This window comes from Gamsiella multidivaricata (genome assembly GCF_025024155.1).
Source record: "Gamsiella multidivaricata strain RSA 2152 chromosome Unknown BC939scaffold_41, whole genome shotgun sequence".
Classification (NCBI taxonomy): domain Eukaryota; kingdom Fungi; phylum Mortierellomycota; class Mortierellomycetes; order Mortierellales; family Mortierellaceae; genus Gamsiella; species Gamsiella multidivaricata.
Window position 1 is genome coordinate 254,074 of NW_026251749.1, and position 26,264 is coordinate 280,337.

At 49.2% G+C, this 26,264-nt stretch overlaps 9 protein-coding genes across 9 annotated transcripts; 4 read left to right on the plus strand and 5 right to left on the minus strand.

Moving 5' to 3' along the window:
* Positions 1 to 1,356: 1,356 nt before the first annotated feature.
* On the plus strand, positions 1,357 to 1,782 carry BC939DRAFT_385298 (uncharacterized protein; the record flags this gene model as incomplete). Its single annotated transcript, XM_051551805.1, has 1 exon — positions 1,357 to 1,782. A coding segment is annotated over one exon (426 nt), but the record flags the coding sequence as incomplete, so codon positions are not given.
* Positions 1,783 to 2,235: 453 nt separating this feature from the next.
* BC939DRAFT_504082 (uncharacterized protein) lies at positions 2,236 to 3,730 on the minus strand (the record flags this gene model as incomplete). The annotated part of the gene is made up of 3 exons (XM_051560481.1): positions 2,236 to 2,404; positions 2,550 to 2,643; positions 2,794 to 3,730. 3 exons carry the CDS (start codon positions 3,728 to 3,730, stop codon positions 2,236 to 2,238), a joined length of 1,200 nt encoding a protein of 399 aa, XP_051411255.1.
* Positions 3,731 to 9,245: 5,515 nt separating this feature from the next.
* Positions 9,246 to 9,966, minus strand: BC939DRAFT_454593 (uncharacterized protein). The gene has a single exon (XM_051556082.1). The coding sequence runs from the start codon at positions 9,910 to 9,912 to the stop codon at positions 9,385 to 9,387; it is 528 nt and encodes a 175-aa protein (XP_051411256.1). The 5' UTR covers positions 9,913 to 9,966; the 3' UTR covers positions 9,246 to 9,384.
* Positions 9,967 to 10,562: 596 nt separating this feature from the next.
* BC939DRAFT_504085 (uncharacterized protein) lies at positions 10,563 to 13,593 on the plus strand (the record flags this gene model as incomplete). The annotated part of the gene is made up of 8 exons (XM_051560482.1): positions 10,563 to 10,574; positions 10,671 to 10,968; positions 11,058 to 11,374; positions 11,469 to 11,650; positions 11,761 to 12,217; positions 12,302 to 13,117; positions 13,251 to 13,347; positions 13,451 to 13,593. 8 exons carry the CDS (start codon positions 10,563 to 10,565, stop codon positions 13,591 to 13,593), a joined length of 2,322 nt encoding a protein of 773 aa, XP_051411257.1.
* BC939DRAFT_196492 (transmembrane adaptor Erv26-domain-containing protein) lies at positions 13,439 to 15,026 on the minus strand. The gene is made up of 4 exons (XM_051550574.1): positions 14,784 to 15,026; positions 14,603 to 14,682; positions 14,345 to 14,498; positions 13,439 to 14,247 (listed from the first exon to the last, which is right to left on the minus strand). The coding sequence occupies exons 1-4, from the start codon at positions 14,860 to 14,862 to the stop codon at positions 13,703 to 13,705; spliced, it is 858 nt and encodes a 285-aa protein (XP_051411258.1). The 5' UTR covers positions 14,863 to 15,026; the 3' UTR covers positions 13,439 to 13,702.
* Positions 15,027 to 15,166: 140 nt separating this feature from the next.
* BC939DRAFT_454603 (uncharacterized protein) lies at positions 15,167 to 17,772 on the minus strand. Its single transcript, XM_051556083.1, is given in 3 exon segments — positions 15,167 to 16,985; positions 17,213 to 17,387; positions 17,401 to 17,772. 2 exon segments carry the CDS (start codon positions 17,287 to 17,289, stop codon positions 15,266 to 15,268), a joined length of 1,797 nt encoding a protein of 598 aa, XP_051411259.1. The 5' UTR covers positions 17,290 to 17,387; positions 17,401 to 17,772; the 3' UTR covers positions 15,167 to 15,265.
* Positions 17,773 to 20,041: 2,269 nt separating this feature from the next.
* Positions 20,042 to 21,342, minus strand: BC939DRAFT_196589 (uncharacterized protein). Its single transcript, XM_051550575.1, has 3 exons — positions 20,994 to 21,342; positions 20,473 to 20,870; positions 20,042 to 20,384 (listed from the first exon to the last, which is right to left on the minus strand). The coding sequence occupies exons 1-3, from the start codon at positions 21,158 to 21,160 to the stop codon at positions 20,239 to 20,241; spliced, it is 711 nt and encodes a 236-aa protein (XP_051411260.1). The 5' UTR covers positions 21,161 to 21,342; the 3' UTR covers positions 20,042 to 20,238.
* Positions 21,343 to 22,160: 818 nt separating this feature from the next.
* On the plus strand, positions 22,161 to 23,271 carry BC939DRAFT_454607 (uncharacterized protein). The gene is made up of 2 exons (XM_051556084.1): positions 22,161 to 22,502; positions 22,603 to 23,271. The coding sequence occupies exons 1-2, from the start codon at positions 22,222 to 22,224 to the stop codon at positions 23,060 to 23,062; spliced, it is 741 nt and encodes a 246-aa protein (XP_051411261.1). The 5' UTR covers positions 22,161 to 22,221; the 3' UTR covers positions 23,063 to 23,271.
* Positions 23,272 to 23,408: 137 nt separating this feature from the next.
* On the plus strand, positions 23,409 to 24,509 carry BC939DRAFT_398211 (P-loop containing nucleoside triphosphate hydrolase protein; the record flags this gene model as incomplete). Its single annotated transcript, XM_051552408.1, has 1 exon — positions 23,409 to 24,509. A coding segment is annotated over one exon (1,101 nt), but the record flags the coding sequence as incomplete, so codon positions are not given.
* Between the last annotated feature and the right edge of the window lie 1,755 nt (positions 24,510 to 26,264).

Consider the following 26,264-nt stretch of genomic DNA (forward strand, 5'->3'; position numbering starts at 1 on the left):
TTGTTTGTTTGTTTCTGGATCTGTTTGCATTGGAGAAGAGGGATGAATTTCAATCTATAAGGAATTGATAACTCAATTGAATGGCCTTAAGAATATAGCTGAATAAGTGGCTACTCTAATCCACTAATCCAGGGAATGGTCCTGCACTCCATCTCCCCCCGCCTCTACCTCCGCTCGGTATATATTCGACACCATTCCCACCTTTTTGGCGACTTTTTCTTTCATCTTTTTATCACTTCCTTCCCTTCTTCGCCCCTTCACTCCTGCTCTAGCGTGTCTTTTCTGTATTCCCACTTCGCACTTCCCACTTCATCTCGAATACTTCCCGCTTTAAACACTACAATGGCCGACTTCTACGCAAGCATTCTCGAGATGCCATTCCTCTCGGACGACTACTGCTTCCCCTTCGACATCACATCCTCCTCTGCATCCTCAGCATCAGTATCCGCACCAGCACCAGTATTAGCGCCAACTTCAGTACCAGCACTCGTATCATCACCATCCTCGGACACATACTCCCTGTACAGCACTTCCTCTCCACAGGACATCCTCATGTCTATGCCCGAGATTACTCAGGGCTCCTTGTTTGCATTCGATACTCCGCTTCCGCTTCAGCAAAAGTTCACGCCACCCTCTCCAGTCTCTACAGCCCTCCCTACCCCCGCCCTGCCCCTGGACTCCCTCAGCAGCAGCAGCAGCAATATCAACAGCAGCAACCCCTGCTCCGAGTCTTACACCTGGGGAGCATCCATGCGCCAGCTCTCAGTACAAATGGGTCTCACTCAGTTCCAAGAGTACCAGCTCCAGCAAGATCCTAACGTCTTTTCAGCCTTCAATTCTCCGTCAGCTTCTTATCTGACCGCCGCTACTCAGGCCCTCTCTAATGGCTTCTTTAACCCGATGATCCAGCCCACGGACCCTTCTCCGCGACAGCAGCAGCAGCAGCAGTCGACGCGCCAACATCCCCAGCTCTCTCTGGTGATGCATTCCAAGATTTCACAGGAGGGAATGATCTCTCCACCAGAGACTCCCTCCTCGACTCCTTCGCCAGTGTGCCTCAAGCCTCTTGCCTCACTACCACAGTATGTCCGTCAGATGTCCCCTCTGTCTCCAGCTCCACAGTCAGCATTCAGCGAGACTTCCGCACAGGCCATGCCTGTGACCGCCCCCCAGAGCCCTGTTGCTTCCGCGCCACTCGCGGCGCATTCTCCTTCGTTCTCCATGTCGCCTGTCGCGACGCCTGCACACCCGTTGCAAACACCCGCCACTTCAGCTGGTCTGAAGTCCAGTAAGGCCACTAAGCCTCGCAAGCCCTCTAAGGCCGCTATCAAGGCTGCTGCGGGCATGGGCGTGCGCTGCCACAACTGTGGAGCGACCGCAACACCACTTTGGCGCCGGTCCGCCAACAACGAGCCCCTCTGCAATGCCTGCGGCCTGTACCACAAGCTGCACGCTATGCACCGCCCCAAGCACCTTCAGCAATCCATGGGCCAAGGTCATGCGGGCCTCAAGGCTAAGTATGGGGCCCGAGCTCTAAACGGCGTCTCCTCGGACGATGCCTCGGCCGCCAATGGTTTGAGCTCTTCGGATCCGACCTTGGCTGGCTGTTTCTCCTCTTTGTCTCAAGGACCACAGCCAATGTGCACCAACTGCAAGACGACTCTGACGCCACTCTGGCGAAAGGATGACCACGGCGACATCCTGTGCAATGCCTGCGGACTCTACTATAAGCTCCATCACATCCACCGGCCCATCTCTCTAAAGCGCAATGTCATCCGCCGTCGCTCCCGCTACGAGAACGGCAACAAGGCATCTGGTTCTGCAAAGTCTCAGCAGGCGGCTTCTACACAAGCCCACACCACCGCTACCGTCCAAGCCCGCCTTCCCATCCAGATCCAAGCTCATTCTCAAGTACGCGTTCCGATCCAGGCTAATGAAATGGCAGCGTTCGGACAACATTCTGTTCGCATGCATCCATATCACCAAAACCCCATCCACATGGACTATACTGCACAGCAGTACGCGATATAAACCAACCGTAGCAAGCTGATGCCTCCTTTGTAGCGTACAACAACCATATTGCATATATCTTCTCATTTGTTCATTGCACTAAATAAATGTATAATAGCAACATCAAAGTAAGGCTCACTTGGTTATTATGATCTCTGGGAACGACGCATCTGTTCATCATGTTCAAGAAGATATTATGTTTTGTTTGCGGACGAAATTCTATTCTTATCTCTTCCCTGCCTTCTTGCTCTTGCCCTTCTTGTTGGGGCCGCTCAATGTCGCATCTGCAGCAGATGCTGCAGGTTTGATGTAGCCGCATTCATCAAGTAGCTGACGTGCAGCATTGTTGATGTGCTTGAATCGATCCGCACTCAATGGGATACCGCCGTACCACCTATGACATATATCATACATACGCCAAAGAGAGAGAGGGAGAGAGAGAGAGAGAGAGAGAGAGAACAGCGCATGTTAGCAAGAATGACAACAGCACGTCCAAGATTAGTTTCGTAGCGGAAAGAGCTTCTTGCAGATGTAAATACCTCGAGACCACCACAACAACGTTCTTGACATCCAAAATCGACATGAGATGCAGCAGTCGACTTCCTGCCGCTGTCTCTCCGTCATCATCGTTGTCTATTTCAAGCAAGGGCAGTGAAGAAACAAACACAAGCACGTTGACGAGGGTATAAAGAAATATGCATGAGTATATGAAAAAAGTTGAACAAATCCATGTATGGAGGCAATACCAGGCAGGATAGTAAAACATGCCTTGTGCAATGGTACCGTTCTCGTTCTCGACCCGGAACGCCATAATGTTATGCGTAGCCTTGACGACTTTCTTGTTCTCCTGCTTCAGCTGCTGGATCATCCAAGGCACCTGCGCCGGCATCGTAATCGGCGCCAAATGGGCTATGAATACACTTTTGCGGTCGATAATCGGCTGGCCCGATCGAATGTTGAACACCGGTGCGCCGGCGCTTGTTCCCCTAGGGATCCTTGGACTGTCAAGGAGGGACAAGGATGATGCGAGTGAGGATGAGAGCGCTTCTGTTCCTGCGAGATCCTGTGCGGAAGACTGATTATGATGATGGTAGTGATGGTGGTGGTCGTCGTCGTTCTCAAAGTAGTCCGAGGTCACTTTCTGACCCTCCGGTGCACCATACTCGCCCCCGTCCTCATCATCGTTCGAGCTCTCCTGGTCCACCTCAGTGCCGAGACCATGGATATCCACGCCCTGGGCACCTCCGCTGCGGGCTTCGAGCTCATCTAGATAGTCCCGTAACCAGTCGATCCATGAAAAGACAACGACCTCTCCCGGCACATAGCATCGATCCAACCCCAGATCAATCTCTCGCATCATAGCATCCGTCAGACGAAGAGCGCCATAGTAGATACTCACAATCTCATGGACCGGAGCAGACGTGTTGGTCTCGGGATATCCCTCAGGAAAGTAGATCCGGAGCTCGAATTCCTTTTTGCTTCTGATGATGTCTCCGGTTGTGGTGTTCTGAGATGGATGATCGTCGCTGCTGGTGGTTGGGTCGTAGTCAAAGTCGGGTTCCTCGAGCGAGACCTTCAGTGCATAGACAGGTGTGCTTTCCGCTGGTGTCGGCGTCTTTGTCTGAGCTAAAGCAGGGCTGACAAGGGCGTAGAACGACGATGGGCCGTAGATCGCAACGATGGCAAGGGCTTCCTCTTCCAATGCAGATGGGCTGTCCATAAAGGCGATGAAGGAATCAATTGTGTTCGAAGGGTATTCCAGATTCCGGCGCCAGAACCTCCCGCCTCAGAGGATAGCGGTCATACATGTTACGAGCGTCCCTATTTTCGAGAACTTTATTATGTTTCACTACTATGATGGTAAGGATTGGCTGCTCTGCTCTTGAATAATCGTTGGTGTGGAAGAGTGCAGCTGAGTCTAGGGGCATCCTTATTGCTGGACGCTCCGGAAAAACAGCTGTAGGTTGGGTCATGGAGTTTGATATCAAAGCTGGCTCCTTCATCGCGTCCCTTGGAGGCATTTCGATTTTATGATTGGTATCAAGCTGCCTCTTCCTTCTCTTTTTGCCCTGACCCTTCGTGTGCTACCACGCATATCTATCGACTCCCTGTTCTTCCTCATACTTGCCAGGGACATCTGTCCGAATCAATGCGTGGTCTCTCGAATCTGCCGTAGGGTCGCTATACTCTTGTGTATGAATCTGCAGCTGGTTCTTGTCGCCTTGTGGCGGTAGAGAAACATGCTAATGCGGACTGTACCCACGCCTTCAGCGGATATATTTAACTCAAGGACCAACGCAAGGGCATTGACCTTGCAAAGACGAGGCATCTTCCAATTGTATGCCGAGGGCCGCTGCAAGGTTGTCAGATTGGACACTGCGGGCCTGGAATCATGAAAAACGTGTACAGAAACAGATCCTTGGCACCTAGAGATAACATATCAACAGAAAGATGTGACAGGGTTCCGCTAGGCTGTAGTTGAGTCCAGAGTGCATCCTACTAGGTTCTATGTCTGCATCAGTGTGATAGTCCCTCCTTTGGTCAGGAATCCATCGTCGTACATGGCACAGGCCGTACCCATGTGCCCATCGCTAGCTTAGGCCTGTTCCTCCACTTGAGGATGGTCAAGTCCAGAATATAAATACCAATGAGCACATTGTCGTTGCCCTGGTCAAGTATTGTGTTAGGTGAAAAAACAGGCTGATAAAAATGATGAGGATGCAAAGTTCCGAGAAAGAAGGGTCGTTCATATATATATACATATATATATATTACCGCTTTATTACCGATCGCCATGCAGGAATTTCCCCTCCCCAGACGACGATGCTCCTGTGGCTTTCAAGATACTCCACGCTGGCAGGCATTCGTAGATGGCTCCTGGCGCGTACGCACTTACGAATGTTGATAGTTGGCCGCAAAAATAAATAACATTGAACCTCATTAAGCATCACGTTGCAGAGTACTATTGGATTAGAGGAGTGTCTATCCCGCCTGTGCTTGAATCTCCTATGGTAGTAGGCGTGGGCGGGATTGGAAGCGAGGGTTGTAGACGTCCATTGTGTCGATCGCCGCGGATTTGTACCTTCCTCTGATATAGATCAAGCCATACGTGTTCCAAACATGGACAAGACCTTGGTTGCAAAAATGGACAGTCAGTCTGGTTGCATTGTGGACATAGGTCTGCTTGGACAGATCCAGCACGGAGACAAGTGTCTGTGCGCTGCCTTAGTTCCCAAAGAGCATGAATACTGGGCCTTACATGCTGAAGTAAGGTGAAGTCAGGTCGGGAGATACAATGCAGGTGGTTGATTCGATGTCGAAGCCGCCCTGGATGTATCACGTTCCCTGAGAATATCCTAAGGCAGGAAAGAACACTCTTGTCGGGATAACACCGCAGACGAGATCGGGATCGAGAGCGTGCAGGAGAATCCTGGTGACATTGTCGTGGTCGGGTGTGCGATGGGGAGGGTGTATAACATCGCAATGATAGCGGGCGATGCTGCTTCGGTTGAGGTGCTGTGGAATAAATCAAAAGCAAGGCCGCTATCCGCAGGCGTTGCCATGGAAGGCCACCTACTGGAGACTAGAGAAAAACGACGCACAAGCGCGAGCCGATTCGATTTAAACTGTCGAGATACGGTATTCGAAGTGCTCTCTAAACAAGATTTGATTTCACGCTATTCTCCTTTTTTCTGCTGGGCATGATCTTGGGGCTGGCGTATCAAGATATGGTAGTTACTTACCGACCCAATTGGTAATACTAGACGTGGAGGTACCCAAGAGAGTTGACACATATTTGATATCCATGCCCATGATGCAGAAGAGGCCTATGGCGCGCCATCGAATATCCTCAGAATAGACCGTTCTAGATTGTTCGAGGACCTCGATTATAGACCCCAACTGGAATAAAGGAGTGAGGATAGAGATATTCCTTATGTTTTTGGATTTTTTTTTTTTTTTTGCAAAATGGTAAGGAATGGTGATACCATGGGCTTAACGGGGTTATTATCTTAGCCGGGGATCTCTGCTAGAGAGGAGTCATGTCGACAATTTTATTTGAAAGGCACGAATAGAACGTCTGTTTTCTATGCACTGCTTTAGTCCCTGTGTCTGCTGTCTTTCGGTGTTGCTGCAACTGTTGTACTTTTTACAGGAGTGGATGAAGACGGGATGCGTGGAGTGTTGTTTTGATCGATTCAGCCACATATGAGTCTGGCGTGGGCTGCACAATGGCGGCAAGAAGAGATCCGCAAACAGGTTTTGAGATTCAAGTGGAAGGACGACAATAAGAGAAGCGAAAGGATTGACGAGGATGGGATTGGGAATGAGGGCGAGGAATATGATTGCGACCTGTCTGTTGCTTGGAATGGTCACAACCATGGCCACAGCTGCAGCCGCCGTTATTATGTCCATATCCATTGTGGCCTTCGTTTCCGCGGTGAATGTTTGTTCAAAGAGGAGCGGGTTGTAGTCTTTTTTTATTTCCCTCTCTCACTCGTTCCCCCTTCGCCGCACTTTCTCTACATCACGCCCTTGTATGTTGATGCCCATGTCCATGAGGGTACTTTGTTTCGTGGTGTGGTTCCCGAAGAGATGGATTCTCAGTACATCATTGAACATCCTGACACCGGGTCGTACGTGCAATGCTAAAAAGATAAGGGATGTCTTACCGTTGCTGTTGCTTGGGAAGAGTTAACTTCATAATGACACAATGACGCACTTTGGGCACGGGTCTCGCCATAGTCAAATGGGCGAAGAATTGCTTCGCCCAAAGCTTGAGCCCAAAAAAAAAGAGTCCCCTCCCCTATACACAGGAACAACCACAGCCGTACCCTTTTTTGGTGCTTTCAAATCGATCAAATGATGAACAGGGCCAGACTCGAACATGTCCCTGTAATGCTGTACAAGATGCATGCTACCAGCCAGAGAGGCCACCTGCGCCCATGAGCGAATAAGCGACGCGTTTTGCCGTGGATTTAGGGCACAAAAACGACCGCTCGGCACCAATAGACAGCTTCTTTCCCGACAACCAACTTCGCGCATTGGCTAGGCCTACTGATGCAGTGGACCCCAAAACTGTCCATTTCAGCCAATTTACTATTGCATCTCCTCAGCCGTTATTGTGGGGCCAACGACGTTTATGACGTATATTTACTGGCCGATAAGGAGCGTACTTTGACTTTTGAAGCGGCATTGAAAGAGCCTTTATCAGTGTAATATTGCTGAGAAGTCCGTTTGTCATTTGGACAGTTTTGTCACCAGCCCTTATTGTGCACGTCAATATTCGGTGTTGCCGCCTTTTGCTTCAATGACAGCCTCAAGCCGGCCAAGCATACTGCGGATTAGATTGCGGCACACCTCCATAGGTATCTCATTGTTCTAGGTCTGCATGATTGTCTCCCATAGTTCAGGCAACACTTCGAGAATTGTTCCTTGACCGCGTAGTTTCCTTTTCAGGTGCTCCCATAAGTGCTTTATGGGGTTCAAATCAGGAGAATTGGCGGGCCAGACGAGGATTCTTCCTGTCGCCTCTGTCAATCCAACGGACGCAGTATATACCTTGGTTGACTAGGCGATATGCTTGGAGTCGTTGTCTTGTTGGAAGATAAACCGCTGCGGATCAATGTTGTGCCAGTCCACAGTCGCCCACAGATCCTCCTTGAGAATGCGAATATAGAGTTCGGCGTCCAAAATACTATCGATTTTAACCAAAAAGCCCGGACCATCCCAGGTGATGCATCCTCAAATCATGATGGAACCGTCCCCATGCTTCACAGTCGACGTAACCAACTTCGGATCGGTCTTTCGCCTTGACCTTGGACGGCCCCTCTGTATCCATCCACACATAGCGCAGGCCGTCAGAAGATACTCTGTCGATTTTCGACTTATTGGACCAAATTATTCGCATCCAATCGGCCTCGGTCCAATCTTAGTACTTCAGCGCGAACCCCAAACGTGCCTCCTTCTGCTTTTTCGTCAGGTGAGGCTTTTTGATTGCCCGTTTAGCTATCATTCCAATATTCTTGAGGGCGCGCCTTACAGTATTCGCCGACACCGGGTCTTGGCTTTCCTGATTGTACCTCCTCGTGCCTTCGATGGCGGTACTGATTGTGCCGCGATGAAATAGCAATCGCAGAACAACGCATCTCGGTATGAGAACTTTCTCAGTCGACCTCCCTTCAGATGGGACCTTGTAGTCGGCGGCTTTTTAGCGATACTGTGGACCGAGGACTTCGATATACTAAGCTCAGTAGCAACCTCGCGAAAAGACTTGTTATCCTGCAGCAGACGAAGGACGTTCTTGACAGTGGTAGGCCTGAGAGCTTTCATGGTTGAATGGCGTGGAAATCAGAGGCGGGTGATGTGGATGGCCAATAAAAGACGGTAATTATTTATACAAACGAGCAAAGAATTTGGTCTGCATTTCGCAGCGTATACCAAAATTGCCTATGGTTACAAAACTTGTCCAAATGACATGGAATAGTCAGCATTAATAAAAGTCCTTTAGAATGAAATTAATTTATTTCAAAATATGCCAGCGCATGCTACATCGGCAAGATAGCTTCACACTGGGATCGAAAACCAAGGTACTGCCAATGTGAGTCTATGGCATCTGGTAATCCAAACTTGAAAACATTTGGACAGTTTTGAAGTCCACTGTACAGTGCCCAAGAAAAAGTCATTGGGAACGATTTTCATTTTGCGTACGAACACCGCGTAAACATATAAAAGTGTGAGGGGGGAAGCATGCTGCTCAGCGTACAGATGAGCTCGAGATATGGGGCTGCCACGGTTTTGTTCAGGTTTCTTAGGAAGTTCTCATTACATGGCCGTGGCACGTAACTTTAAAAACTTAGAAATTTTTTTGGCGAGATTATACAACCAAAATATGTATGTCTCGTACGGTTTTGATTTACATGAACTGGATTTTTGAATGGAAACACGTCTTGAAAATTACATGGCTTGTAGCCGAAAGAAACCCGAACAACACCGTGGTGGCCCCATGTCTCTAGCTCATCTGTAAGCTGAGCAATATGTCTTTTCACTTGTACTTTTTCATGTTTACATGGTGTTCGTACGCAAAATGAAAATCGTTCCCAATGACTTTTTCTTGGGCACTGTACCTTTGCTCATCAATGAATTCACAGCCAAGTACAAACGGATAAAAAAATGTGCAGCCCTCTATTCGTGCACGCAGACAATCATTCTAAAAGCAGCTAAACGCTTGACTTACAATCGGCATAAATCAAAGTATTCGAAACATCAAATGATGGGCTCGATTACAAAGGCAAAGAAAGGAGTGAAATATTACGAGAACCATGTTACAGAACAGACTAAAGGAGAAATGCAAAAAGCCATCCAAGCAATGATTGATCATGGAAACGCGATCTCGAACCGAGGTGGATCTCCACCGAAAAACACCTGCGCTCTCGAAGCATGGATAAAGTCTTCACCTAGAATGTTGATGTGTGCAAAGTGCGACTCTGACGGCGACGGCGACACAAGAACCCTGTAGCCATTGATCAGGAGCGGGAGCCGTAAAGTCTTGGTCTTGTCCACGGACTCGCCCACAACAACAGCATCCTCGACGCCAATGGCCCTCAATGCTTCTTCGGACATGTAGGTTTGGGCTGAGGCTGCAACGTGGAGAAAATGGACATTCACCGGATGGGGGGTTCCTGACATGGTCGTAATAGCCTCTGTGATCTGGACATGCAGCGATATAATCGGCCTGAGATTGGCGCCCATGATGACGCCCCTGACAAGCTTTTTGCTCCGGCTGTCCGAGATTTGTTGGAGATATTTGATACATAGAAGCTCGGAGGCATGACCTTCTAGGTCTGAGTACAAGATGTCCTCAAAATCGGCGCAAAGGGAGTCGAAGATTGTGTTATCCACCATGATATGTTGGACCCAAGCTGCCAATGACGGTTGCGGGAATGGAGCAGGAGAAAAGTGAACGAGATAAAAAGAATAAGGGGACAAATAAACAAAGTTGTCTAGGGGCAAGATGTAGTGGCGGCAGTCACCCCTCACAAAAATGGTGGCGGACATAATTCCCACACTCCGCTTCGCCCGCCCGCGTTTCCGTTAATCGTCTGTTCATCCCTCCACGAAGATAACATAAGCAAGCACGCAACCAGGAAAGCACGATCAGCATACAGGAATACCGTTGAGCAGGACAATATGTGGTTCCTAGTTGGACAGGGGCGTAACGCAGGTACGCTTTCCATGAGTTGGCGAGCGATCAAGCGGTGGAGATGTCGAGACTGATTCCTCTTTTGCCCATTCTACCGGAAACTGAATCTCAAAAGGCCTCCGTGTCTGGCTCAAGCCTGAGATGACCCTGACTATAGGAAGGCAGATCGCAGGCAGGTATTGCCGTCCCCAAATAATAATAATAATATTATTAACAAAGCAGCTAGTCTTGGTAAAGAAAGCGACTAAATAACACAAACATCGGGTACATTGTAGATGATATATTATGTCTTGGCAACGGTGACCTTTCGGTCGGTCGACGGCATGTAGCTCTCACCGTATCCAAGCCCACGATGCAGAGTGTTGTAAGTTAACATTTTGTCTTGCCATACTACGTTTCAGCTACGTTCTTCGACCTGGCCGACTGATCACGAATATCACTTCTATTCTTGATGCTATAGCGCACCCGAGGCGAGCACACCAAACTGATCATCCGTGACCTCAGCTCCAAACACGGTGTCTTCGTGGATAATGAGCGGATCGAGCCAGCCAAAGATACCGAAGTCGTTATCGATGCCGCCAATACATGGACAGTTAAAGAAAAGAGGCACGTAGCAGGACGCGGCTACGGTGGATTCGTAGATGTGATCGTTGGTGAAAAGACCTCATTCCGACTAGAAAGAGTTGACTGGAGCCTTTGTTCTCAAGGACTGAGCGCCCAGGCCAAGGTGGGCATCGTCACAACCGCGGTTGAGATTGGTAAGGATGATATTCCATGATACATAAGTAAAGAATTCGATCCATGACATTTTTCTTGACCATTTTTGTCATGTTTCCATTGCTGCTAGACTGCAAGATGGAGGAGGCTTGGACTTCTGGCATATCAACGCATCTAATTGTTGGAAGAACCAAGCGCAGCGAAAAAATGTTTCTTGCTCTTGCAGAAGGAGGACATCTAGTGGGCGTTGACTGGCTCAAAGCAGCGGAAACTTCTTTTAGGGAATCATGGAGTTCGAAAGGCCAGAAGGACGCTCGTACGCTTGAAGTCGATCACCCCGCGCCAGTTCCCGCTATCCTGCAATGCCTTGATATTCAATGGACGCCAAACGCCACTCGAAAAGCACTACTCAAGGACTACCGCTTTATCTCGATCGCAGCTTCGAAAGTATGTAGCGTACTGCCACCGCGGTCATTTGTGCTCTCAGGCATGTTCTCACAACTGAATACAATGTTCTTGCTGCCTCTTCGTATATGTTTAGTACTCAGGGCTGAGCCACGTAATACAATGCGCTGGAGGAAGCTGGGCTACAGCAGATGCAGCAAATGCGCTACATCTGATACGCGAATGCATCTTTGCCACTATCATACCCGTATTCTTGCGTCCACCAGGCGAAGGAGATGTCGCCAAAGCGTACCCAAAACTGGACACCACTTTGACAAGGTACGTTGCAGAGGATATGATCGGGTATATCTCTCCAGCATCTCCAAACGTTCTGCTTGTCTGACTCATATCTGACCTACTTGTGGTTCCGTCATTCTTTCGTCAAACAGGATGAAGTATCGATGGGTACACGAGGATGAGATCGGGATGGCAATCATGTACGCGTCGACGGATATGTACTGCAATCCAAAATATCTGGAGCCACTGCCAGCTATGGAGACCGCGGGATCTTTTCAAAACAGCTTAATTAGTCCTTCACTTACGGAACCGTTACATATCACCGATGTTGCTGCACTACCATCATCTTCTGTTGCGGTCCCCCTTTCCGCAGCTGTCACAGCTCTGAGCAGAAGTGGATCATCCACTGGAGATACCAAGGATGATCCGCAGATTGTTGACGACGACGACGACGAACCGCCTATAGCCTCATTCAGTTTGTCACAAATGATTCCCGCATCCACGAAACCGAATCACACAGGCACCAGCACTCTGGGTGTTGGATCGGAGACGTTGTCCGCGCCTCAGCCTTCAAACCCCAAAGCGACTGAGAAACCAGCCAAAAAGAAGGTATCTTTTGCAGGATGCCAACTTGTCATGCATGTGTTATTTTAGCTTGATCTGCTGCTTACCCTATTATTGACGGTGTCATAGACAAAGATGGATCGCATGGCGTTGTTCTTCGACGGACTAGAAGACGAAGATGATGCTATGATTTTGAACGCTGTCGAACCGAAAAGTGACAAGCCAATACTATTACCAACCGCAAATGACACGCCTAGTCTGCCGATTCCTGTTGCTGCGGCTTGGCCGGAGAAGCAGGGACAATCAGGCAATCAATTGGGCATAAACGTCCACGATGGAACAGGACGGCCTATCGCTATTGGGGACGATGCCGTTCAAAATGCCTTGGAGCCACGAGAAGCTGAGATGGAGGGCGATTTGAAGAAACCCAGCCCTGATGAACCAAGACGCGTCGGCCTTATAAAGGAGAATGAAGACACGAAATTAGAGTTGATTTTTCAGTCCTCCTCCCCATCAACTAGCGCCAAGGGGTCGAGAAAAAAGCCTAGTTCATTTGATGCGGTTCGGGAGGACATGGTTGCGCTGAAATTGAACGTGAAGGTTGGACGGCAAAAAGACAACCTGGATGAGCAGGAGCGATTGCGAAGGCTAGAAGCCCAGCGGCTGTTGGAAAGATCCAAGGGCGAGGAGAGTAAACTCATGCAGTCTGAATGGAGCGAGGCCCTGCTGGCCAAGAGTAAGCGTCGAAGGATCAAAGAAGAGCAGGATCAAACCCCACAAGGTAGCCTTGCGACAGAGCCTAGCCAGGAACCAGACCATCAATCTGTAAGCGTTCGGATTTTGGAAGCTGCGGATCAAAAGAATTGGCCTGAGCGGTGGAAGAATCTCCCGAACTTTAAGGACAGGACAGAGGTGGATACTGTCCTGCACGAAAAATGGAAGAATGTACCCAACTTCAAAGCATTCAAAAAGGCAGGGCTCGTCGCAGCTGCGTGCTGTTAGTTATGAGAGTCTTTATCGTTTGTATACGATATTCGTTCATTTTTGCTAACGTTTTATATCTTTATTGAAACGATAGTCCACGATGACAGGGCTTCATGTCGAGCCAAGAAAGCCAGCTTCCCTCACATTGGACGGGAACATTGAGGTGAAGCAAGAAGAGACCGGCCAGAAGGGTATGTTTTCATGTCATTTGTTTATGCTATAGGCGCCCATATCGATACTAGTTTATATCATAAACCCATGAACTCGGTTCATAATCTACTTGTAATTGCATAGCCGGCCGGTATCTGAAGCAGGAGCCACAAAACTCTTCGGCAACATCACCAGTCCCAGTTCCGGCGCTAGGACAGCGACGAAAGCCAATCAGCGAGGTGCAGAGGACACGCAACGATTTAAAGGCGCTGCTTGCAGAAGACTAAGGCGCCAGACTAGTACCAGAGTCCAGTATTTGTACGATAAAGAAGAACGCACAAGTAAAATCATGAAAGCACTACGCAAATAAACATTGCATGCAGTTGTCTTTATATTTTAAAAGCGGTTTCCTACAGTCGACGATGAGTTGCTGTAGACTGCACTGCTGCTTCCGTATTGCTGTTGTCCTCCATAACTGTTGCCGCTGCTGGCTGGGCGATCAGGGCTCTGACTGCCCTGATATCCGTGTCCATAATTACTGTTGCTGCTGCTTGGACGGGAGATGGGATAATCCGGTCGGAGCTGGTTCTTATCGGGATTAAACGAGGAGTAGGGCGACGAAGTTGAGGGAGTGAGGTGGCTCTGGGATAGTGAAGAACTTCCAAAGCCGGCAAAGCTGGGTGTCTCCACGAGCGCTGGCGAAGAGTCCTTCTTGTTCAGCATCGCGCCAAAGAGATTCTTCAGAATGCCGCTCTTCTTTTGTTTGCTTTCCTGCGATTTGTCAAAGCTTGGGAGTGCATTGTCGTTGGCGCTTAGAGAGATGAAATAGACGAATGGCACCATCCAGACGCAAATACCGAAAAAACTGGCGATCGTCATGAAGCTGTAATAGTGCCTTGTAAAGTACTTGAACCACATGAAATGATCCGCCAGAACCAGTACTTAACCGTATGGTGACAACAAATGAAATCATTGTGAGCCGTCTGCTTGACTTTTTCTTTTCTTCATCCCTCCCTTTCAAAGACCCAAAGCACATACCGCAGCTAAGAAGGAAAGGAGCGCTGAGGAGGTTGATGTAGGGAAAGTTGGCCAAGTTCAGACTGTAGACTGCATGACAGCCGAGCGAGAACACAATCTTCGTGAACGGCAATCCGTCTAGCAGCCAGAGCAACAGATGAAGCGCCACGACCGTCTAAAAACAGCGTTCTTTGGTCAGGCCCCAGGATAATGACAAGAGACTATCGCTCAGCTGTGTCCAAAAGCTTTTCCGCCAAAGCAATGTTGGTGTGTACGTACCAGCGTCAAGCCTTTGATAATTTTTTTTGTCATGACTGTATACTCCTCCACGAGCTCTGCCAAGTAGTAGAGGCCGCATGCTATGGTAGCCAGGAGAAGAGAAGCCATGATCAGCCTATAACCCTGTTTCTACTTCAAGATGATATGGGTTCTAGTGACTCAAGTGCATCAGACGCCTTACCAAGCGACAGCGTGGAAAAGAGAAAAGCGATTCCTGTGCCTGCATAAGAGATCAGTGCCAGAGTGATGCCTCCAGACATGGTGTCGTGTGGATTCCTATCAAAAACGATGGGGACTGATCCTGTGTTTCCAGCGTTCGTTGTATTCCCAAGTAACTGAGTATCTGTGCACGTCTGTCCTGCTCGTGCGAGTCGGCCGCTGGTCCTTGCTGTGGGTTAAATGAATGAGGGAAGGAAAGAGATGACAAACAACAGACAGACCTTGGGCTCTGTGCTCTGGGCGCTCGCAGTCCTTGTCACGTTCACTGCATAGGATGGGCCTACTTTTCTTAGACACCAACAACGCTCTTCCGCACTTCTCGTCAGGAGACATAAAAACACTTATTTGACCATAGCATTAATACGAAAAGTGCATTGTATGTAATAAGATGCGTCTATGTCTATGTGATCCATGGAAGGGGAGTACGGATGCGAGGCGTGGCTCCTATGCGCCTTGTCCTTGGGGGACGAAGAAATCAAGCGAGCACGCGAAACGGATTGGCCGTACCACTCGTTCGCCCTCGAGTCGATTGCTGAGGATATAGTTATGCCGAACGTCGTATGTGAATTCAAATAGCGCATCCTCCTCCTTGGCCTCTTTCTCTTCTGCTGTGTCTTCTTCCTCCAGATGTCCACAAGAGGCCGTAGTGATAGCAATGCCCTTGTCCGAACGCGGTCCAGAGAACTCACGACATGACCTGTATATGGACGTGGCCATACTCGACAGCGCAGACATCCATTCCGCGGCATCCCATCCACCTATAACGAACGGTTCGTCTTGCCAGCGGTGGTAGTGGTAGTCCGGCATCTCGGTCGTTGCACCTATAGGATATGACAGCCATCCCCTTGGTCCAGAGCCGTTCCAAGAAGACCGTTCGAGGAGTCCTTTTAATGCGGTCGAGAATTGCTCACTTTCGCGTGTGAAAAACGACAACTGCTCTCTCACGCTCTCAGGGTGCCATGAGTGCCGACGGTTGACCTTGGACGACGCAGCCCTGCGCTTCTCTTCCTCTCGCTGGCGCCCGAGACGATGATTAGGCAGCCACGGCTTTTCAGAGAGCACTACAGCTTTGGTGCGTCTTTGTCCTAGGTTCCTCGTATCCAGCTCAACAGCTCTTGGCAAAAACTGGACTGCACTCGATGCCTCTGTGTCCGTCATCCGAGACAAAACTCGCAACAAAACATGATCCTGCATAAAGGCTGCCTTCCTCTCTCTCGCGCTTCTTGCTCGAGGTGACTCTACCTCAAAGAATGAGGGCCGCCCAACAGGAGAGCTATCTGTTGTACTCATGGAAGTACCACAGAACTCGTTCAAATGATCATTCCAAGAGGTGATCCAACGCGCGGGCGTGTTCCTGTGAGCCTTGAAGGAGATCCTCGCAGATTCCAGGGCTGGAAGAGCACACGATTTGTCGCAATGGAAAAAGTTACTGTCTACGACGTGGTCCTCCTGATCCAGTGCATCAGCTGGGCTCATGGCGAACTCGAACACGGTTCTTCGGCGATCTGATACGTCTCTTCTGCGACGCGACTTCCAGATCACGCTTTCGATATCGTCCGCGAGTGAAGGGTATTGGCACTGAGCCTTCGATCGAGTGTGGTCGCACAATATCGGGATTGAAGTCGAGTTACTCTGAGCGCGCAAATCCCTTCTGCACCTCTGCGCCGTGGATGAAGATTTTTTTGACGAAAACTCTTGATACTGTTGCAAGACTTCTTGTCGACGCCTCTCTGCCATCTCCATGCCGAGCTTTGCCTCCAGCTGAAACTCGACCCACATGCGGTCTGCATCGAAAGCCGTAACCCTCCATTGCGTCGGAAGCGAAGCCGTTGCGGATGTTGTCGTTGTTGTGTTCCGGTCAGTCGGCCCTCGAGCATCCTGCTTAATCTCGAGAGTCAGGATCATCAAGGCCAACGAATAGTCCAGCTGCTGCTGAATAATGGGTCGGTGGATCTTTGGTAGACTTGTGTACACCTTGACGAGGTCATGAAAGGGAAGGAAGTTGACAATGTACTGAAGAATTTCGGGTGGTAGGCCGTGAAACTCCCTTGAGGAATTTGCTGATTGCAATCCCGAGAGTGGTGGTTGGCAGGTCAGTTGTTTCATCGATCGAGGTGATAACAATAATGAATCCTCTGGATTTGGGACACGGCTCTGAGCGGGCCTATAGGTGATTGGGACAGAGGAAGAGAGTCCTGATGAGAGGGTGAACTTGAGGACTTGTAGAGCCGTTGATCAGGTACAAGGCTAGGAGTAGCACAATAGCGTATGACCAATATCATGAAGCTGGTTGCCGGACGGCGTGGAAATATCTCATATCATTCGCGGTCTTTATGCCACAACTGTATCAAGAACACAACATTTTCTTGTAAAACTTGGATGAGGCCTTACCGGTCGCGAAGGAGGTGCATATCCGCGAGAAATGGGGCGGGAATGTGGGTTAAAATGGTTCCTGGGACAGAGACCATGCGTGCGTAAAGAATTTTAATGAACCACCGAATAAAATTATAAAAATATTTTGGCGCAGTTGCTTAAGCAGAACGAGGCTGAAGTATATGATGGGAGGGTATGATGGGAGGGTATGATGGGAGGGTATGGTGAGTAGGAGGCAGATGGTAAATACACGCCGAAGTGGTAAGAGCGAACGCGAGGAAACAAGTAAGATGAGAGGCGTTTGTGGGGTTTATCAGATCAAGGTCGTAGGAAGATGAGGTTGGGTAAAGGTCGGTGGTGATTTCTGCGCGACTTTGTGATTGCTGGGTTCGCACAAGTAAAGGTAACCTCGAAGGAGGAGCTGTGTAGGTTTTGGGTGTAGGCTTTGGTGTAGTTACGCAGGCCGGCGACAGGATGCAGGACGGTGAGCGGAAGATGATGGCAACGCAAAGTGTGCGAGAGAGATTGCGTGTGTGTATGGAGATGTGGTATTGGGAAGGCGGCGATTTCAGTTAAATATCGGAGGCGGGATGGCGATTTAAATAAGTCGATCAATGTTGTGCATAGGGGATCGGTTAAAATTGATAGTTTACTGCCGGGGAGGATCTGCAGGGCACGATTACAATGACCTCACAATCATCCATGGAAGTGCCAAGGAGTACAGAAGTCTATTTGCACATGCATACCTGTGCCCGGTTGCTGCTGGCAACGACATATTCCCTATCCTGACATCATTCCTGCTAATGGAGCCTCATGGGCGAAGGCTCTTCTCTCCTTTTGTGTATCCAAAGCGGACATCCGACCCTAATTTTTTATTTTCTTGTCCTGGGTTCGAGACCAGAAACACAATGCACAATGACAAATATACGTTCTTAATATATTCCTTGGCGGCCCCGGATCACCTGTTTGGCACCAAAAAAAGACAGCGGTGCTGAAGAGAAGGAGGGGAAAGGGCACAAACCAACAAGGGCAATGCAAATGCGAGCAATTGGGTCCCACGTGGCGCCGAGGTTCCTGACAAAGAAAAGTACATCTCGGGCATATTTGGGTCCGTTTAGGTACAGTTTGTGCTCCCTGGTATCCATCCTTCGCATATGAAAATTCGCCTTCGGGTGAATTATCTGCATGTTCTGTGCTGAAGGGGCGAAGGCAATGACGCTCCTGTTTGTCTTCCATATTAGCGTTGATGGCGGCGATCGCTTGCTATGAGTCTAGCTTGTCTATAGAGTTTTGGTGGCGACACCCGGTATTCCCTTCTTTCCTTGGGCAGGCAGCTAGGAGGAAGAAAATGGAAACGAAGTTCGATTGAACAGTGTTCCTAACATCCGAACTTGCCTTGTCAAGGTTGCTTATTCTCCACACAGCCTGCTATGGACAGGTTCACGACACGCACATTATAAAAGGTAAATAAGGGACAATCACGCTGCTCCCCAGCATCAGCGGGGGCACAATAGATATCATCGCAAAGGACAGTGGCGAAGCAGCTGATTCTCCGCTCAGGCACATCTCCGGCCGGCAGAGTGGGTTGAATCAACTGGTTTTGAAAGGAGCAGATCTGCGGCAGCTGGAGTCATTTCTGAAGATTAAGGACAAAGGTCGCATTCTCGGCAACCTGTACAGGATTGTCACCAAGGAGGGTCATGTTAAATGGATGTGCATCGATCACTACCGTAAGAACTACCGAGAGTCGACAGCGCAGCAGCTGTGAGATGTTGTCGAGTCCAATCATGGGACGTTCTATGAAGAAAGAGGAAAGATCTACATGCAGCTGAGGTCTTTGACGTCGGCAAAGGAGTTCATCGAGGCGCTGGCTAAGGCGCGAGGCGTTCTTGAGCTGGAGATTACCTTGCGATGGGACACGTCAATGAGTGACCTTCAGAAACTGGCCTCTGCTGTCACGGCAGCGAACATAGTCCATCTGACTATGAGTGGCTGATATCTGGGGACGGACCAATACTAGGCTATATCGGCCGCAGCTGTCGTTTTGACCCGACCCCGGGGCTCATGGCGAACAGAAGGTTCTCTCTACAGTAAGCGGCGGTTGCATATTATGATGCCATGAGCGCTTTTTTGAACGTCCTGGGGATATTGAATCGCATTTGTCAATGAAACGACCTTGCAGATGTGGGGCCAAAAATGAGTAAGCGCTCTCTTTGTCCCTAGATCAAACACTTTCTATCTGCACACTACAAGCGGGCCTCAAGTCCAGTTGCACTGAACCATACCAATAATCACCATCGTAACTATCAAGAGTAAGGCCTTTAATAACATCATCAGAAAACAATGCAAATATGTGTGCATGTTAACGATGTGTGTACCGAAGGACCCACACATAATGTGGGTCTGTCCGAGAACCGCCAATGGGTGAGAGCTGGACCTAAACAAATGGCAAAAGGCGGTTTCAGCCCACAAAAGCCGATGGAGGAAACGAGACGTGCCGCTCTTGAGTAAGCGCGTTCATTTATCAACAGAGGCACTCCCGGTCAATTGCACACATTCTTCAGTCAGCAGGCTGCCCCTTGACTTGCGGACATATTACCTTAGTCAACGGCCGTTTATGTGGGTGCATTACGGAATTTTTATCAATCGAAAAATGCTTATTAAAATGCACGGAATAGGTTATTTCAGTGGCCATTAGAGTCCTCGCCAGGAAGTCGCGGGCCAACATATTTTTGAGCCCCTTTCAATTGAAATGAATACACGCCTTTTTGGGAGCAGTTTTTTTTTTTTTTGCACGTTCACAAGACACCCCATGGTCGCGTCTAATCGTCCTCTTGTCATCTATGGCTTTAATGGTCATCTAGTCTCTGCACCTTTACCGGCGCCGTCATCTCTTTCATAATTGAGAATATAATCAGGTACATGCATACAGCAGTGGACGCGCCTGGCTGTCAGCTTTGTACATGAAAAGGGCGCCTTATTTACTGAATTGAGCCAACTATTTCAAAAATATGTTGTTGGCCTGCGACTTTCTAGCGAGGACTCTAATAAACATATTGCTGCACTTTGATCCAGTAGTTAGGGATGACCTGATCGTCAAAGCCCTCCAAGATGCCCTCCTTAAAATCCTTGGGCGAACATGCGTTGAACCAAACAAAGCTGGCCATGAGAACAAAATCCGCCCACCCGGCTATTTGAACGAACACAAAGGACGGATTATGATGAGTATGTGAGGAGAAAATAACGGAAACTAAACGACACAGCTGGTGCCAACTTACGCTGCGCTCCTAAAATCCAGCCACCCGATCGCAATGCAGTATGGATGAGCCCCAGGTTCTCTTTGAGCTCCCTCAGATTCGCATTTCGGTCACCAGCGATCTCCTGATAAGGCCTTCCAGAGCTCTTTTCGCGCGACATCCTAAAGTAATGAGCGTTTTCTGCGTCCTGCATATCGTACATGTCCTGGAAAACCATCCGCTGAATGGCTGGATGGATCTTTGACTGCACATACGACTCAAAGAATCTCTGCAAGTTCTTTTCAGATGGGCTTTTGCCAAAGAGCAGGGGTCGGTCCGGATATTTCTCCTCCAGATACTCTGCAATCGCGAGGCTGTCAGGCAAGCCCTGGCCACTCTCAAGTTGCAACGTCGGCACGGTGGGGGCGGTTACGTTTGGGCTGGGTAGCACGAATGTAAGTAACGATAAAGATTATTAGTCAAGTCATCATAAATGCCAGTTTACCGGGAACCATCATCAGAAAGGCATTAGATATGGCAGGGGTAATGTACAGAATGCCTACCAGGCAGAGGGGATTGCTGTTGGTATTTCAAGGAAGGTGAGAGGTACGGACTCGTATGTGACCTTTTTGTGATTGAGTGCAAACTTGGCACGCCAGACTGCTGGAGAAAACGAGATCGTGCGGGTCTTGCCGTCGACGAGCTCGAATAGCCTGAGAGTGGGGGTCATGATGTTAGTCTTTCTTTCACAAGGCTACTTGGAGGACTGAATGAATGGGGTTACAATGTGCGGAGCAAGTCAAACAGCATTGAAAATGCGGACTAGGGCTCGACTTTTATGTTGATTCGAAGGAAGGAAGGAAGGTCAATGCTCATCTCAACAAAGCGAGACAAGGGCCAGGGGGAGGGGTGGGAAAGGAGCGTTCCATTGATCGAAGACTGAGTGAACGCATTGGTCATTTATTTTTTCTCCTCGCACCTCAATACGTGAGGCCGAAGCGTTGAGGAGCCTCAAACTACTGCAGGCAACCGTTCTACAGGGCGTAAAAGAGTGGGAGCAAGTCCCTGGATTCACAGAGAAGAACCCTACACAAGCCATGTCTCTGCTGCACTGGGACATGTCTCTTGCTCATGGAGTAATGGCTGCAACGGCCGATTGAGGGAGAGATGAAAACATGTTACCATGCGGGTGTGCGGACATACGCGAACGCGGGAAAAGGGCGGTAGTTCTGCACTGTAAGGAGATAAGGGGGCAGACAGCAGATGAGGCCATGTTGATGGAAAGGAGGAGTGAGAAATTCTTGGTTCAATCTGTTTGCTGCTTTGTTGGCAACCTGTAGACACATCCAAGTGCGCTGCTAGTCTACCATTCATGGTTAAAGTATCGATTTAAACACGAAAGGGCTGTAAACCCGGCGTAGATGAACAGGATCACTCCCTCCTTCTTATTTAGATCCTGGAGGTATTCTAATCTGTTCATGCAAAAAAGATAATGTCAAAGATAACAAAGAAGGAAAGAAACCAGAGATGTGAGGGCGAGAGCGAGCGAGCGAGAAGCTTCTTCTCCTAGTGGACGCGTCTCTATTTTTCACCGCTACCAAAAATGAACTCTTACGTGGAAAAGGAGCCACGTATCCTTATGATTCTTCACAGCATTTCGAAACCGCGTGTTTGCCCCTGGAGGTTTCTACGTGGCACCATGAACGATTATTGGCACCGACATCCTTCTACAGAGCCTTTCCTTTAAAAACAGATGGCAGCTCTGGGCGACTTCTTCTTACACTCCATCTCATGTTAGTAGCCCTCCCTTCACCTCGCAGCCTTCATCCTCCCACTGAAGCTATTGAAGCAACAACTCAAACCATTCAGCATAAACATACAGGAGACATGCTTCTCCAACATCAGCGCTTTCAGCTCGGCGGGAGGGTCCAAGATATCGAGGTTGAATCCAACCAGGCTACAGGGAAGCTGTGCGTCCTCCTCAGAGATGTCCAGGATGTGTTCCCAACCGCAGCTCGCTTTGAGCGGGAGGGGCGACCTGTGAGGTTTCAGAGCGATGACCAAGGAAACAGGAAAGTGCTCGTAGCGCCCTCGATAAACCTTGTCGACTTGTGTAATCACCTAACCTTTACTCTTTTCCTGCATGAACGCAATATGTGCCAAAATCTGTAGATTGGAGCCCTTGAGGATTGCGTATCACCCAGACAGCATCCTTCAAGTCGTTCCTGCGAGACAAAGTCCGATGCCAGTGCCCTCTTCTCCTTCTCGGTTGTCAACTTCTGGGTCTTCACAGCGTCCTCCATCTCCCTCAGTCTTGCTGGGCTCGCCCAATATTTCAAGCGAGGAGGACTGGCGTGACTATCTGCTGCAGAGGGGAGTGCGGATGGCGATCCTTGCGGTGGTCTCGATGATGACGGTGCTTGTGAACCATCTGGTGTCGAGCTGGATGTGGCGCGCAAACCTGTACCCAATAGTGGCGATGTATTGGAAGTTCGTGACAGGCTCCCTGTTGGCACTGAGTGTAGCGTGGTTCCTGATGCTGGTGTTCCTGGCCGCGGAGGTAGTCTGGTTTATAATTAGTACCCCTATTGCCACCAAACGGTCGATGTATCAGCGACTCTTCGATTTCTAAGGGCGCCCTAGTCTCGCAGCCAGACCCTTTCATTTTACGAGGGTTGGAATCGAATTCCTTCGCCACTCAAATGAGGGTCTGGGTTCAAAGATGGACTTATTGACAGGGACGTCGTAAAAATAAAAAAGGCAAGAAATTAAGGGTCGCGGTCCTTGCCCTCGCCTAACCAAACTGAACCACGGCCATATTACCTTGGCGCATGTTCCTCATCCCATCGTTCCCACATACCTTACCTTAACTCCGTACCTTCCTATTCACCACGCATTCACACCCACTCCCACTCTTTGACATGGCTCACGGTCAACGCCCTAAAACACGGCCTCCTCTCAGTCACCGTTCGACGATCATGCACGGTAATGAATCGGAGAATGCAACTCAACCCATTATCCTTTCCTATCCAGAAAATGGCGACGAGCGGTGCGAGACCATATTCGGATTCACTCCCAAGCCTGAACAACGGATGGTCGCCGAACACATCGGTCGTGGAGAGGACTGCATCCTTATCGCAGGCTGCGGTTGGGGCAAAACCTTAGCATATTTCCTTCCTCTGATTTTGTGGGAGAACCGCGTCATTGTCATCATCTCGCCACTGGTAGCACTAATGGAGGAACAGCACAGAAAACTTCAAGCCGTGAATATCAGCAGTATACCCATCCATAGTGGCCGGCAATTGCCACATAACCTCGAGGACGAACTCATTAATGGAAAGTACAGAGCCGTTTTTATGTCTCCGGAGACCGTCTTCACTAGTGTACGTTTCGAGTTGCTCTGGAACGAGGCAGCCTGGAGGTCGCGAGTTCAGGCAGTAGTCATTGATGAGGCGCATTGTATCAGCACGTGGGGTCCGGAGTTCAGGAAAGACTACAGCCGAATTGGAGACTTACGCTCTAGACTGCCCCCAGGCACAGCCTTTGTGGCGGTATCAGCAACTCTTCATGGACAAATTCTTCAGGACGTCAGGAGGAGTTTTCACTATGGAAGCGATGTCACAGTCATCAAAGCCAACACCGATCGCCAAAATGTCAGATACGAGGTGCGAGTGTCCAATGACAGCAGGAGCTGCCACGAGGACCTGGAGTTTCTCTTGGATTTCAAGAAGACGATCGTTTATTTCGACAAGATGAACGATATGATGGCGGTCTACAGACATCTGAGAATAAAGGCTGAGGCTTCCCAGCCATCACTCCGTCAGTCAGATATAATCGCCTACTTTAACGCCGACCTGAAGACAGAAACCAAGGAGCTCTATATGTTGAAGTTCAAACGAGGTGAGATCCGCATTCTGCTGTCCACTGAAGCTGCAGGAATGGGGTGCGATATAAGCGACATTCTACGAGTCGTTCAGTTCAGGTTTCCAAATAACATCACGGTCCTCGCGCAGCGTCTTGGTCGCGCAGCTCGCGATCCAAGTCTCCAAGGCCTTGGCATTTTGATCTATCCTCGAACTGATTCCTGCAAGTTCAGGGCCATGGAAGCCGATCTGTACGATTTCATCAGGGCCGACTGTCGTAGGAAACATTTCAACAACGTATTCGAGAATGAGCACAAAAATGTCACCAACTGCTGCGATCTGTGTCACAACTCTCTTCCAGCACCAATCAACCCTGACTACAGGATGATTCGTAAAGCCCCTCGACAACGGCCAGTTCCAAGGTTCAAACGCACTCGTCGTCCGGAACAGCAACTTGAGGCGAAGGAAAAAATAGAGGCTTGGAGGAGCATGGAGTTGCAAGGGCTGGAGAAGCACTCAGAAATCTATGATGAGAGGTGCATCATGAACGACGGTGCTATCAACTTGCTCTCAGCGAGATTTGGCGATGTAGCTGTCGCTGAGGATATCAGCTCTATTATCGACTGGTCAGAGCTGGTAAAAGGCTCGCAACAACGACTTGCCGATATTCTCGTGGAATTCAACAACGAAATCGAAAACCCATTTTCACAGGAAATTCGGTACCCAAATGCTCCACACAATGAAGCAGGCCATAGTAAATCTTCGCCTTCTCAGCCAGGAAGCCAAACACAAAAGCGAGCAGGAGAAGGGCACTTCTGGACATCCAAAGACCATCACAACAAGCGGAATAAGCCAGCTCAAGAGTGACAATAAAGTGTTTGTCAAAGATAAATCTCGCACTGCATCTAGCCTGCAATAAGATTGCAGTATGTGTGTGTAGGAGTGTGTATTCAAGAAGAAGGTTGCTTAAAGTCTGAGGAATGTCCAAGGAGGGGAGGTTGCTATGGATATATACGTATGACATGCATAGCCCCATCGTGGATAAAAGCCGTATAAGGCGTTTCGGAGCTGATAGGCCTCGCAGATGAATCCCTAAAGAAGGAGAAAATGGTTAATGATATATCCATGCAGAGAGGCGATTAAAGAGAATACCAATGATCAAACCTCATACCAATCATCATTTGGAAGCAATTCGATCGTGGGTTCTTCATGAATAACAACATGCAACCCACGGTCACCACGAAAGAATTAGGATCCCTCTTTTGTTCCGGATCGGGTTCGTCCTCCCAGTCTGAATCCTGTTCGCACTGTGGTTCTGTGTCCGAATGGAGATTTGAGGTTGAGCTCGACTCTGATGCTGTATCCTGCTCTGACGCCGTATCCGAATCAGGCTCCGAGAACGATACTGAGAGCCACGGTGGCCGTTCTCTTGTAGAAGGAGGTATTGGGTCATGAACTGAAAGGCTGCGCGGTCTCCAGGCCGAAGATGACTGGAACCCTCCAGCCGATTGTGGTAGCAGTTTCTCCAGAAGTAGTGTGAGATGTGGGGCTGAGTTTGTGAGCGAGGATCTGATATGACCCAGCGAAAACCTCCTGATAGCTTTGCGGGATATCGAATTTGCTGGATGCTTGAAAGATTTATCCTTGGTGGCATTGTCGAGATCTGCCTGAACACGTCCAGCTACAATATCGATCGCTTCTTTTGCAAAAGTTGAGTCGCTATCTGTTCCCTCCAACTTCTCTCTCAAAAGGCGGATAATGGTGGCAGGCCCACCAGTAGTGTAAAAATTTAGTAACCCTGCGAGCAATGATTTCCTGGCGAGAGTTGAAGGCAGCAACTAAAAACTCGCGCAAGGAGAGGTTGTTGTTGTACAGTGCGTCGAAAACGTTTAAAAGTGAACGCTCTCGGGTTTCATTGACCCCTGTTTTTTTTCTCCTTTTCCTAGTGGGAGTACTGGCCTGCACAGAAGC